Raw genomic sequence first — 14,241 nt, 5'->3', positions numbered from 1 at the left:
CGTCTAAGTCAAAAATATCATTTTGCCGCTTTGTCGAGTGTACGATGACCTTCGGCGTAAGGCCCGCGTACACGGCCTCCCTAATCTCGACCCACGCTACACGCTACTCAGGATACCCCCCCCCCAGGTTGAAAGTTGATTCTTGAACGTCAACATTGGGGCCGACCGTGGGGAATCCACGCCGGAGAAGTCGCCTTGACCATCGCAACTAGATGCCCCCAAAGCGAGCCCCGAAAGAAGTTGAGACATATAAAGAGAAAGCTTCAATGACAGAGTCGAAGAAAAAGGACACCACGATAGAGGTGGAGCCCGAAGCTCTCGCCCACACCTAGGAGGGGGCGACCGGCGGCCACACCGCTCAACCCCTCAACACAGTGGTTAAGGAGTTTGGCCTCAAAGAGGCCCACAACGCCACCGCCCCGGATGAAGAAGTTTGGCACTCCAAAAGTCTTGTAGGTCACTCTCGGCCACACCAACTTCACCACCAACACCAAGATTGCCCCGGGCACAGGAGCCAAAGGACGCCTCATGATGGAGAGCTCCGCCCCTGCTACACGGGCGGCACAGGACCCTCGCTCCCTCATCCCACTTTGCGATCCCTCTTCAACACTCGGGATGTCAAGATCAACGACATTCAAGCTTTGGTTGACCCGCTCCAAACCGCTGTCGCTGGTCTCAGTCAGGACATTCGCGACCAACTCATGATTCTGGCATATGAATAGCAAGCTTTCACGCACTCTTGTCCATGACTAGTTCTTTGATGATATTTCTTTACGGACTTCTGTTAAGTTCGGTCTACCCCGACCCCTCTTGACATTATCAGCACGCTTTAGCGACGGCTATGCACTGGAGCTTCTGAAATAAATATCAAAAATAAAGATTATCGTCCCAAATACAAGTGTGAGTCAAAGATGGAGCATTCCCCTAGCAAGCTCATGTGCCACTTTATAGGCCTCCGTTTTACAATGTTCAAGAACATTATCGAACCCAGAAAGAAGAACATTACAATCGGCATAAACTGTATCCGCTGACGTAGCCAAGAAGCCTCCATCATTCATGGTTTGCGGACAGTCAGTTTGTATTGTGAAGGAATTTATCCCTATGTTGTGCTAACATGAAAGATTCCTTAGTGCAAAAGCTTCGTGGCATAGCCGCATCAATAACACGAGGAAGATGATGTCTCGAAAAAAAAAACACGAGGAAGATGACGCTGGTGGCGATCCCCTTCCATGACTCCTTCCGGACATCCTTGGGTTTGGGCGCTCCTTTGTCGCACATCTCCTGGGTGGTTCCCTTCCAGGGGTGTTGCAAAGAGGTGGTGTTCCTGCATACGGTGGATGCGGCCAGATCTATGAGTTCCATCTCTAGCCTACCCCAAATTGTTTGGGACAAAAGGCTTTGTTGTTATTGTTGTAATCCCCCTAGCTCTATTTTCGAGTCTTGTGAACAATGAAATTATGTTATCAAATCATTAAAGCTCGTCATGATAGCTTTCTCTAAAAAAAAGCTCTCTGACCGCAGGCTGGAGCCCTGCCCAAGAACCGGCCAAGCCAAGGATACATGCCAGTTGCTACTGAACACTGCTACCACTGCTCCGCACTGAGAGCATGGTCAATGTGCTCATATTCCGGTGCCAAGCTAAGCTAGCATCATTGTAGGAGGGTGGCTAAACCTAAACGATCGTAGGAAAGAATTTTAAACTTGATCTACCCATGTCCAAACGAGAAGCTGTAGGAATCGGAGTGAGCACATTGCTTGAAAACAAACGGAGGACCAAAGCTTCAAGCTGCCCACCATAAAATACACGCCAACGAATGACGCCACAGGTTTGGGGATGGCAAGCCAAAAGTCAGTAGAGCTTGAATACCCAAAGGACTTACTGTTTGTGATGTAAATGGTAATATACATGATGATGGAACAAATATTATGCACAAGCAATGCTTACGAGCTGGAAATACATGGATGGTAATTATCCTTTCTGCCGACGAATACTAAAGCTCCATACAGGGTGCAAACAAGGTCATATCAACATGCTCCTGCAAAAAGATGTTCTAGGCGTGCTTAGAGAAATCCAAGGTGGTCGGTCAAAAGCGTCGCTTCTTTTTGCTGCTCACCTTTAGCCAATGACATGGCTGCCATAATCTTGATTGAATTTCTCATATCTATGTGCATGGAGATGAGCAGACGGCCGTGTATTTCTCAAGGCAAGTTCGATATCTTCTGCCGCTATTGGGCCAACTTCAGGCAACTCTGTAACATTTTAAACCCCAAAAGGCGGTAAATATCACTTGGCTTTTTCAATGGAGTGGTAAGATCAATTTCATTTCATCAACTTGCTGACCATTATTTTTTATTATGTTAAGGGTGGCCATTTGTTCTCGTGCACACACAGTAGAGTTACAGAAAAGGTAGACAATCACTTGTGAAGGATAGAGCACATACCATCCTCTGGCATTTCTTCTTGTCTGCCTTCTAGAACTGCCATTAACCGTCTAAGTGGTTGCATTGCTGCCTCCTTACAGACAAGGCGTATATCAGAGCCGGAATATCCTTCGGTGTTCTCCACAAGAACATCATATGGAATCTCCATTGTATCTGGAGTCGATGGAAGGAACTCTTCAAACATAGCATGCCTAGCTTCTGCCTCTGGTAAGGGCACAAGAATCTGATTGGACAAGTTAAGCGAAAAATAGTTTTCTTCAGGTACAGAAATCAAGTGGTCCTGCAGACAAATACTGGCATTCCAATAAGATCAAACACTCATTTCCAGATATACAGGTTGAATTGCCTAGTGTTTTATTTTAAAAAGGTACTACTACCTCTCAGTGAGAAGCATGGGGATTTTATGGCATATGTAAAACATAAACTGCCTTAAAAAGTTCATTTAAAAGATAAATTCATTGTTGCCAACTGAAACTGGTGGCATCCATAACAGCAGAAACTGGGCTCTCAGAGCTTATATGCACAATTGCACTCAGAATTACTATTTTCAGGAAAGGATACACGTTTTTCCAATCGGCGTAACATTGCTGCGTCTAGTTCCCAAGGTAAATTTGTGGCCGCCAGAACAAAAACAAGCTCATCTGTCTTAGTCAATCCATCCATCTGCAGTGAAATGTTATGAAACAACCAAAAATGATGAGTCAAAACAGCCCATTATTGAAATTCATCACAAAATTAAGGAAATGAAAGATTATTCAACATGTCAACATTACGAAATTTCCATGTTCTGACTGCCTTTCATCAGTCTCATGTATGCAAGCTACGAGAGTCTAAAGGCTTGTTCTCCACTTAATTTTCTTCCATAAAGCAATGTTCACTCTTTTTGCGATTGAGAAACTAATATTAAGTGAGCATTGACGCATTTTATAATAATTCATGCTTTTCAAGTCTCCAGGAAGAATACCTGTATTAATAGTTCAGTCTTCAATCGCCGACTGGCTTCATGTTCACTACGAGCTTCACCACGTTGGCTAATGATAGCATCAATCTCATCAAGGAAAATGGTAGATGGTGCATGATGCCTTGCAAGCTCAAATAAGACTTTTACTAGTTTCTCCGAGTCACCTGTAGCATACTAACTATTAGAATAAGCAAAACTATCGTTGCACAACAATGATGTTACATTGGAGGTTATAGGTTCAATCTAGAGGCAGATAAGACTTCCAACAGGCTAGTAGACAGAAGTATTCAATTGCAAATATCTTTTCTTCCATGTTGACAGATTAAGGTGAAGTTCAAAACGGCATTCCATGTTGATGTCCGAAAGTGAAATTCCACAAAGATCGGTTTGGTGCAAGCAGGGAGCCAGCAGAAAAATATTACTAAGCAAGACCTGCAAATAATGCATGGCGCAAAGAGGGCAAAGTTGGGTAACAGAAGATGGATTGCAAGGGTGCAGACGAGCACCTGTGGTGCAAACAGGGTACCAGTGTTAAAAAATGTACATGGAAGAGCTACAAGTACTGCATGATGCAACAGAAGGGCATCGATGTGTAGCAAAAGGTGTCCAAGGGTGCAATGGCTCAATCTTTACTTAATGGTTTTTTAGTTACATAATGCAAATTTTAGTTGTAAGAATGTTATTTCAAAACATAGACAGTATGGGTCTTCTTTTTCATTTATTAAATCACAAACAAAATACTGTTCAAATGTATCACAAATCATGTGTGGTTCAGAAAATATGGTAATTAGGAGCACTGTAATAATCAAAATTATTCCCACATCCTACATTGCACCGACGCGTCACAAAGCTAATAAGAAAGAGCGCTGCCAAAAACTGGGCAGGCCCACAAGAAGTCCAGGGAGTTTGCGCCTTTCGGGGTTGGCAGCACCAGTTTTTGCAAGCAGAGAAAATTTTGGAACCAAGCAAATGATAGCTATTTTTTGTTCGTACTTGGTAACCGCAATTTGGTATGATTCAGATGGGCAACAAACCAAAGCACCTTAATATCATGGTGCTGTAAAGAACATGTGTTAAACTTTCATGGGTCTTGCAAGGATAAATGCAACGAGTTGTGCCAATCTGCAAATAGTTAGTTTTGATAGAACAGGTTTGGAGTTCCCAAATACAACAGCATGCATCTAATACTAATTTGTAGCAACAATATACAGCATTAAAAAAAGCTCATAGGAACTCATCAAAACGCATACCACATATATTAAATGGTCACACTTAAATGGTATGGCAGTAAAGCATGACCCCAGTAAAAAAATGATAACAGCAATAACAGAAAAGCAATGCAACTGTACATTACAAGAGGGGGGAAACATACCACGCCATTTGCTGACAATTGATGAGGCTGAAATGTTGAAAAAAGTTGTTTTGCACTCGGTAGCCACAGCTTTTGCCAGCATTGTCTGAAATTAAACATACGAGGGCAGTTATAACACAACTGTTGTACTAGATGACGGTCAGCAATTTTAGTTTATGCATAGCATGGCAGTTAATATATGGAATTTCGGTAATAATACAGCTGAAATGAAAAGATACAACAGAGACTGTTCCAAATATCGGTCAGTTAACTGACGAATGCCGATATGGTCAGCTAACTTCTATTCGAACCCCTCCCGATACGAGAACGTGCTATTAGAGCCATTAACTGGTAGGTCCAGTTAATTTGTCTGACAAGCCGATTTATCAGCTGTCAGGCCGAATTATCGGCTGGACCAATTAACTGCTAGTTATTTTTTAGCCCAAAACTGGCATGTTCCCTCCCTACTTATCTATGTGCAGGTTTATGGCCTTCCAGGTCAGCTGCAACATCATCAGAACATCAAGGCAACAATTTTCCTTATTGCTATGTAGCCTAGGATTGCATATTTAGACACTTGGTAAATTGCATGTTGGCTATATATAGCCTAGGATATATAGATATGGCCCTAGTTAACCTCCCAAGAAATGGGTCACTGATAAATTAAGTTAAATGGCCGATTTGCCAATTAATCCCTACTCAGCATCCAAACGATATGGTACCAGTTACCGATATCCTGAACATTACAGACAGAAGCTGGTGTAGAAACAATTGTGAATAATTACAGGCATCTTTATTTATCTCAATCATTCATTGACACAACAGCAATGTTGAGACGGTAGCTGAGCAGATCAACCACAGCTACTATGGGTATTTAGTTTAGGTGCAAAATAGTTCAACTCTGTAATATCTTTGCTGAGCAAATAATTGAATAAATCCCAATATGGCATATAAAATGATAATTGAAGGTATGTTTATGCAAAACAATTGTTTTTAATCATATTGTTTAAGATATTTAGAGAAACTATTCCACAACTTAACCCCGTGAGGAAGTGCTAACAATATTGTTAACATGGGGGCATAGCTTCACCAGAAAAACAGGAAAAAATGTAAAAGAAAATAAGCTAAGGTTTTCATAAGTGCAAACCTTTCCTGTTCCTGGTGGACCAAATAGCAATATACCTTTCCAGGGTGATAACAGACCTGTGAAGTACCTAAAATCTGACTCTGATTAGGAAACAAAGGAGAAAATATTCCACAGAACCACTAGCAAAACATTGCCTAATTGATACAAATTCAGCATCTATCATAATTCAAAACCACTAAGTTTCTTAACCATTTAGGTACAAAAAAAAGGCAGTGTCCTTCACTGACAAATTAATTATTTTCCCAAGCAACCAGGTACTCAGATGACAATCAGTTCAACAAAGATGAACAAAGGTTCTAAATTAGCACATGCGTTATTATTTTTCAGTTATCTCAGATTGGCTATAAAGACATTGGCCTTAAAGCACGTTGGAAGTTTCTAGTAGGTATTTGGAAGGCTTAAAGTAAACAGTATTTGAAATGGCATCGTGAACATGTTAACATTAAGTTGAACTTAATTGACATGCCAGCATGTCAAGTTTGAATCATAAATTTGATTCAACAAACTTAATTTGATTCAACAAACTGTTTGAGACATGCATGTCATAGGTATATACTCTATACAACTGTGTAGCACATTTTAAGCGACAAAGTAGGAAAAAGAAGTGTCCAACTTGTGTATATCATTTCAGGGAGCAAACAAACCCACTTGGGATACTTTATAGGCATGACAACTGCCTCCTTAAGAAGTCGCTTCGCAGTTTCCAAACCTTTAATGCTTTCCCATTTGACATCTGGACTCCCACGAATGATATCCCTGTAGGAATTAGCACATTTCACCAAGAAGTTATGGTGTCAAGGTCTGAAATACACGATAATGCCAAGATGGTACAAACATAAGATAGCTAAATGTTTGGTTAGACTGTCACCTCAACAATGTCTCGGCTAAGTTGCGTGTTTCTGCAGATTCAAAAGAAGGAAGCAGGGATTTCTGCCTGCAAAAAGTCGCACATCTGGTTATCACAGTTCACAAGATAAATGTTTGCATGACAAGTGAAAGAGAGGCATGCGCTCTGGCGGTTTTATTCATGGACCGAACAGTATAGCAAAATACTTTAAAATTAACAGTTGAGTCCAGAAATTAACAGGTAGAAACTTCTATTCACAGGTCGCTAACTTCCACTGACCTTCAGCCATTTCAATATAATTTTTATCCATTAAAAGCATAACTATAAACAAAAAAAAATGTATCCACCATTTCATGAGTTGTTGTTTAGTAGCAAGCATATAATTACTTACGGCACAAGCTACACAAATAATAATCTAACACCAGTTGGCATGCCTGGATTTGAGCAAGACAGACACAGCTGGGCAGTTGGATGAAGAAGCCATTCCTATATTTGGTCAACTCAATTGAAGTGCGTGATTTGCCACCTATATGAGCTAAGATCGAATCAGAAGTGAAGCGGATGGCAAAGCTTGGTACAGCCTCGATTAAATTGTACCATACGGAGAGATTACTAATGTTAGAACATCCCAGAATTAGCTTATCTCTGCACTTTACAGATTAGCTAAATTTAGATTAAACAAACGTTGGCAAGTAAACTAGCTGAAGTACATGCAACGAGTCTTACGGTGGCCCGGCATCCATTGCCCCATAGCGCAACTCGACATTTCTATCCTGCAACAGAGAATCAGAGAGAAACTGTATAAGTCACCAAAGTAGTAGTAACATGGAAGCATTCTGCGAGAAGACCGAACTGAATTACCATCCGCTGGAACTGCTCGAAGACGGACAGGTCGACGCCGCCGTTGGCGTGGCCGTGAGCGGTGTCGGCGGAGCCCGATCCGGGCGGCGCGTCGTCGTCGTCGTCGCCGTCGCCCTTGGGCTGGCGGCAGATGCCGAGGCCCGCGTCGTAGTAGCGCTCGAAGTCCTGCGCGGAGGCCACGCCATAGCGAATTGGGAACGACGAGATCTCAGCACGGGAGAGCATGAAAGGGGAGGGAGGAGAAATAGCATAGGCCAGCGAGTCACCTGGAAGGACCAGCGGGTGACGGAGGGCTCGTCGCCGGCATCCATGGCGTCCGGCGGGCCGGGTCGCCGAGGCGGCGGTGCGCGGCCGGTCCCCCACGCACGGACGACGCGGCAGCTCCCGAAGTAGCTGAGGCGATGCGTTAGCGTTGGCGTTGGCGTTGTGTTGAATAAACAAACAGGAGCACGGAAACACTGGAGCGGGCAGGCGAGCGAACCTGCGCTCCTGGTTTTTCACCCCAACCGTCGGGCAGACGCTCCAGGGAGGAGAGGAGACTTATGACGGGTTTTACCGGCGTCCCGCGGCTTGACTGACGGTGGGTGCCCCCAGGGTTTTGCTTCCCCCGTGAGTGCCATGCCGGTCAGGTCTCCGTCGTATAGTACACACATCTGTACTAGACTGTAGCATATACTGTGACTTTCTATCTGCCGTAATTTATTTGGCGAACGTTGGCTTGGAAGAGGGTGGCAAAGCCAACGTTTTTTTATGGCAAGTTTACGTGGTGAAAGATGGGAAATCCTTCCTTTATCGCAGAAATCATTTTCTTCTTTTTCATTCAGAAGTTGCCATGCGTTTCTGAAGGAATTGTCACCCTCCCATAACGTAAATTACCAGCCAAAACGTTCACTATTGTCACCCCTTTCGCAAGATAAGAGGGTCCTTTATTTAACCTGCACGGTACACTGCATGCTAGTCCTGTGTGCTGATGTGTGTCGCCCTGCGTGAGACGGCGTAGTGCTGCTGTCTAGCCGTAAATATAGGCCGTATTCCGTGGAAACTGACAGCAAATGAAGCCGTCTGTGACAGGGCAGTACGTCGCGCGCACATCAGCCTTCTCGTGGGTGGAAACATTTCTTCCGTCGACGGACAAGCAGGTTTTGTTGCAACCTGTCGGCTGTCGCCGTAGCACGAGCTGTGGCTTTCTGTTTCTGGTGTGCGCTGCCGGGCAACGCGCTGCCACACTCGAGCAGCAGGGCTCGGTTGTTGTATTGGCTCCTGTACTGGCAGTAAACAAGATTGGTCCGGCTAAACCATCCGATATTTGGCTGTGTTTGAGCCGTCGAGGCAAGCAATTCAACGCGTCACTGCTAGCTAAAAAAAACAGGGCAGGGACTGAGAAAATATTTGGGCGTATCAGATGCAACCTTGAGTATTCAAACTCCCAAACTACAAGAGCAAGAACAAATTAACAAGCCAGCTTCAATTTCAACAATGTGGACACTTGTTAGCTTCTCCTACACAAGGGTAATGTGGTGGAGGAGCATAGAAAGTTCTATCAGATACAGATCAGTCAGAAGGTGCCCCAGGGCGAAGGGAACCAACCAACGCGGGTGTACAACCAACCAAATAGCTCGAGCACTAGTCATTCAGATACTCCCTTCCAGCGCAAACATCTCCAGTTTGTTCTTACCAACAAAATGGCACTTGATTGCTGGCTAAAGTATGATGGGTTATTACATCAAGAGCGGCATGGGGTTGTCATGCACCACTGGCATACAGACGAGTCCACTCCTTCGCTGCAAACGCCAGAACAGAACTTAGTTAAGATATTATGGCCCAAGGGCAAATGGGACAACATTTTCACACTTGTTACCTGTTTCAACAGCTTCTGCCTCATTGGACTTCCAGTGCTTAGCAATGTTTTCGGAGAGAGGGTCATCTGGATTTGGTGCACTTAGGAGTGCCTGGATACTGAAACCAGAAAAATGTCACAGGGCAGCAATGTGCAGCATTAAATATAGAAATAACAGCAATTCTCGAGAATCAGATACTGTGCCGGAAACTGAGACAGGGTGATTTATTTAATGCTACAAACAGGTTATTCGGTAAATTAAGCTCAAGATAAGTACTTTTTTTTGGAGAAACATAGCAAAGGAAACAGCTCAGAAAAAGAGGTTATGAAATGCTAGCTTACAGAGACCCAGAATGAGAGAGAGAGAGAGGACCTCAAAAGAACTGTTCGAATCTGAAGAGCCGGACTCCATTTATCCTTGAGAATGTCAAGGCATATCCTACCAAGCTACAAAGGTAAATCCGTTAAGGAATAACCATTTCTGGAGAAAGTAACATAACACTGAAAACATGCCTGCTTACCTTGTCAATGTTGGGATGGTATATTTTGGTCAGAAACCTAACCTGCGCTACCAACAAGCAAAGTATAAATGTTCGCCAAGATTATAAGCATTAGAAATGCTATGTAGCAGCGCGCAGTTTTATAGAGACCAAAGGAAGGGCGAGACTGTACTCCAGTAGCAATTGCTTGACTTAAGTGCTACTTATTCATCCTTCTATAAAAAATCACATAGTAAAGTCAAGGAAATACAAAATCAGAATAGGCAACCTATAGAACCACGACAACTATACTAGACTAATATATAGAAATAATCTTTGACATAAACCTTCAAAAAGAATCTGAGTGCAAGTGAAAATTTCTCTGAGCTTTCTGCTAACCCAATTAGCTGTCCTGACGGGTTAATCATTAGGCATTTAGGCTGTACATGTTCCACACTCCATCATTTCTATGTCCAATCAAGCAGCTAAAGTTGTCTAGACAGGGAAATGAGAGCGATACAATAATATACTACCACAACAGGACATATGAAAGCATAGTGAATGTCAACAGTAACACAACAAATGTGCACAAACAATTAGGCATGAGGCTTCAAACAACTTGCACGCAAATCAAGCTATCAAACACTTTTTTGATTATCCAAAGCTGGAAACCCCACCGAAGTAATCTAAATGCGGTTGACCAGCCCTTGAACATAAGTACTTAACTTCGCAAAAGAAAGTCGAAAGCATATTAGCCAAAGAAGAAATCAGCCATATTAGCCAAAGAGGAAGTCACACTCTACAATTCTGAATACAACATAATTATGTAAAGAAGTGTTGTGTAGATAACATTAACCAAATCTCATCTACAGATTATTACCTTTGGGGCAGCCATCGGATATTCCTCGGGTAAAAAGAGTTCCAGCTTAAAAACTCCCCCTGCCCAATAGATAAGTAAAGGGGAACAATGTAAGAAAGCCGGTCAGCCATAAAATATAATGCTAACACTTCAACATAAAACATTCCTTTCATAACAGATATATCATGCAGAAGATAAGCTATTAAGGTAATCCATATAAACAAACACAACCAAGATTGGTAATTAGAATATTCAACTATAGTTCACTTCCATAATTGGAAACAAGTTCATTAGGCTAAATTAGTGATTCTCCATAATTAAAAGATGAGAGACGTCTTTTCCTATGGCATGCCGGTGGCTCGAATAACACCAAAGGGCTTAAGCAAGCAAATATGTTAACAGTTTAACACTATGCATAATATGTGGCATCCATATCAATACAATGTTAACCATGGAAATAAGTGTGCCATTACAAATAAGCTTGGAGCAAGTAGCAAAAATCTATCCATTACTGATGTACATACTAAAGAGAGAACGTAAAACCCATCAAACATGATAACTGCCATGAAGAGGAATAAACTAAAACTTACACGGCCACATCACCAGACTGATCAAACAGCACAACCTACACCATCCATAATTCCAACACAGCCATTTTAGAACCATTTCTAACAAACGGTTTTGAACAGAGTCATCTCGATTCGCTAATTGCTACTCCCTCCGATTCACAAATATAAGATGTTTTGGATATTTCAATGTAGAGTACACACGGACTGAAGTGAGTGAACAAACACACTAAAAGGTGTCTATACACATCCGATTCAGAGAAAAAGTTAGAACATCTTATATTTGTGAACGGGCGTAGTACCTTCCAAGCCCCACAGTTATCACATCATATCACAAACAACATCACTATCGTGTATTAAAAGGAAGAACAAAACCTTCGTAGGGCGACTGCGCCGGACCAAGGATCATGACGTTGAAGTAGCGCATGTTCTCCTCCGAGGGCGAAGCGCTGATCCCCGGTGCTGCACAAACAAAACCATTCAAAGAGCGGAAATCGCACCCAGAAATGAAACACCTCGCCATTATCCACCCGAAACTGCAGATTGACAAGCACCCGCACCTGGCTCGCTGAGGAGTCTCTGCGTCTCCTGCGGTAGATCCAACCACGCGGAAACCCCAAAAAGTTAGACACGGGAAAAGAAAAGACGAGTCGGATCGGAGGAGTGGAGAGATCTGTGCTTGGATGATCAGATCGGAAGCTCACCTTGATGATTCGTCGCGGAAGGTTGCTGTTGGCCATCGGATCGAGCCGGGGCGGGAGCTTGCTCCTCTCCGATGAGTGCGGCGCCGGTGTGTCGTGCGGAGGAGGCGTCAGTGGGGATGGGGGAACACGGGGGAGGCGGTGCGGGTGGATGCTCGCTATTATACGCACGGACGCGGCTTTGCTAATGTGGAGCTTACACGTCCGTTTGCTTTTTTTTTTCGTTGCTTTATTCCATTCCACGGTGCTCAAGTTTTATCCCGGTGAGTCAGACCTGGCCAACGGGCCGGCCCGGCCGACCCACCCGTAAAAGGGCCTGGCACGAATGTGCCTTGTCTTATGGCCCAGGCACCACACATGAACTAAACGGGCTGCCTCGGTATTTTGCCATTTATATATTTTGCCATTTTTTGACCTTTTGGGATGTTTAAAAAGAAAAAGAAAAGGAAAAAGAAAATTGTCATGCCGGCACGTGGGTCTCACCTCGCGGGTCAAGGAACCGCCTGCTTAGCCGCACGTCGGGCCAGGCACGACATGGGTCAAGAACGCGTGCTCCCTTCCTGACCCGAAGCATAGGCTCGTTGCCCGGTGCTCGGCGTCGGTCAGGCGGCTCCAGGCTTGACCAGTGCTAAACGTCGGTATTTTAAATTATATATGCGGACTACTGTTGCATTTAAACATTCAAACTATTTTAAACTATATATGTGGCTATTTAAACGTGCGGACCTAAAAAAATTTAGGTCAAATATATGCGAGTATCGTTGGACGGCCAGTTTCCATATCCGTATCCATGGACTGATCTCTCTCTCTCTCTGAACGGATGCGGGAGCAAATTTATGATCAGCATTAGAGGTACCCTTACGGCCAAAACCCGTAATCGTCAGAAAAGAGTATGATGGAAACAAAAGATGTCGAACGGTTGATGATTCTTTGCCAACTTGAACGAAGACTTGGCCTTTGTCTTTTTTTCAGGGAAAACGAAGACATGGCCTTAATCATACGTACCCCCCTCACTCCCGCTCGTGGATTTACCTGACGTCCAGCATGAGTCAGTTGATCGAGTCGAACGGGCGGGACCGTTTCTTCTCCTTCAGCGAGGAGTCAGGCCAAAACGGCAAAACCAGAAAATGAGATAGTAGCGTCGCTGAGCTATCCAATGAAATTTAGAAGATCCAGTCAGTACATGGTGAGTGTAATACTGAATGACACGTTCTTCTCATAGTGAATAAACTAAATCTAATCAACGCACATGTTCTACTGCTACGTTACACTGTGTACACGTACTGGGGGTTTATTTATCGCGGGCCGGCAGCATATTTATAAGTGAGTGTAATACTGAAAGACAAGCTCTCACTTTTCATTTAAATGGTTTGATGATGTCGGCCAGGGTAAACTTTTCTACTCCTTGGAGAGTACTAGTACTATTATTAAGTACTACTAGCAAGCAACATAGCCTTCGCGAGTTGACTTATAAGAGCATCTCCAACGAAAGCTCGTAAATTTTCTTCCGTATCCGTCCATAGATAGGGGGGCCAGTCAAGGACATGGATGCGGGAGGATGGCATCCAACCATAACCGCATATATTTCACTCTTTTTCAATAGACCAGATGAAATTCATGCAAGGCTGAATTTCATATAAACATGACGGATTTTATATAATCTAAATGAAAACCGTTACATTTTAAACATATTTTCAACTAAAAATGAAACCAGACTAGTCTACGGCCGGCGAGGCGGGTCTCCAACGTCGTCCCCATGACAAGCAGCGGTGAGCTCCGGAGGTATATGCTTTAGTGCAAAGGATAGTTTGCTTCCCCACCGCTCATCGAAGTGGAATCGCCGCCTCATGCTTCAGCCGGAGGGGAAGGGTCCCTACGCTGCACGGACCAAAGTTGGTTCTTGGGTAAGGGGATGACGGTGGCTGACGGGAGGGCAAGACACTGGCGGTGCCTCGGCGGTGGCCTTCATGGGACCCATGAAGGAAATATGCCCTAGAGGCAATAATAAAGTTATTATTTATTTCCTTATAATCATGATAAATGTTTATTATTCATGCTAGAATTGTATTAACCGGAAACATAATACATGTGTGAATACATAGACAAACAAAGTGTCACTAGTATGCCTCTACTTGACTAGCTCGTTAATCAAAGATGGTTATGTTTCCTAACCATAAACAATGAGTTGTT

The 14,241-nt window shown here is 43.5% G+C and overlaps 1 protein-coding gene across 4 annotated transcripts; it reads right to left on the bottom strand.

Annotated features, from left to right (window-relative positions):
- Nucleotides 1–856: 856 nt before the first annotated feature.
- LOC125544595 (ubiquitin-conjugating enzyme E2 36) lies at nucleotides 857–12,284 on the bottom strand. Of its 4 annotated transcripts, XM_048708333.1 has the most exons (19): nucleotides 12,055–12,284; nucleotides 11,911–11,938; nucleotides 11,726–11,812; nucleotides 10,806–10,864; nucleotides 9,968–10,009; nucleotides 9,890–9,927; nucleotides 9,468–9,565; nucleotides 9,361–9,390; nucleotides 7,610–7,875; nucleotides 7,475–7,521; nucleotides 6,770–6,835; nucleotides 6,550–6,657; nucleotides 5,902–5,968; nucleotides 4,776–4,860; nucleotides 3,407–3,567; nucleotides 3,004–3,105; nucleotides 2,443–2,665; nucleotides 2,115–2,250; nucleotides 1,854–2,036 (listed from the first exon to the last, which is right to left on the bottom strand). In XM_048708333.1, exons 1-18 carry the CDS (start codon nucleotides 12,088–12,090, stop codon nucleotides 2,117–2,119), a joined length of 1,677 nt encoding a protein of 558 aa, XP_048564290.1. In that variant the 5' UTR covers nucleotides 12,091–12,284; the 3' UTR covers nucleotides 1,854–2,036; nucleotides 2,115–2,116. The 4 variants fall into 4 exon arrangements, 3 of the variants coding, with proteins under 3 accessions (XP_048564290.1, XP_048564288.1, XP_048564289.1); XR_007299568.1 differs by lacking the exons at nucleotides 9,361–9,390; nucleotides 9,468–9,565; nucleotides 9,890–9,927; ... (3 more) ...; nucleotides 11,911–11,938; nucleotides 12,055–12,284 and adding exons at nucleotides 857–1,324; nucleotides 7,876–8,127 and having other exon boundaries at nucleotides 1,946–2,036; nucleotides 7,610–7,774; XM_048708331.1 differs by lacking the exons at nucleotides 9,361–9,390; nucleotides 9,468–9,565; nucleotides 9,890–9,927; ... (3 more) ...; nucleotides 11,911–11,938; nucleotides 12,055–12,284 and adding an exon at nucleotides 7,876–8,127 and having other exon boundaries at nucleotides 7,610–7,774.
- Nucleotides 12,285–14,241: the final 1,957 nt, after the last annotated feature.

Source organism: Triticum urartu, chromosome 3, assembly GCF_003073215.2.
Source record: "Triticum urartu cultivar G1812 chromosome 3, Tu2.1, whole genome shotgun sequence".
Lineage (NCBI taxonomy): Eukaryota > Viridiplantae > Streptophyta > Magnoliopsida > Poales > Poaceae > Triticum > Triticum urartu.
The sequence above is the reverse complement of the archived record's forward strand: the minus strand, read 5'-3'. Positions and strand labels throughout refer to the sequence as shown.

Excerpts from the sequence above, each read along its gene's own strand:
- LOC125544595 (XM_048708333.1), bottom strand. The coding sequence starts at position 12,090 with ATGGCCAACAGCAACCTTCCGCGACGAATCATCAAG. Across the intron at positions 6,658-6,769 it reads TTAGCCGAGACATTGTTGAG|GGATATCATTCGTGGGAGTC; the intron begins GTGACAGTCTAA and ends TAATTCCTACAG. Across the intron at positions 5,969-6,549 it reads ATGCCTATAAAGTATCCCAA|GTACTTCACAGGTCTGTTAT; the intron begins GTGGGTTTGTTT and ends GTCAGATTTTAG.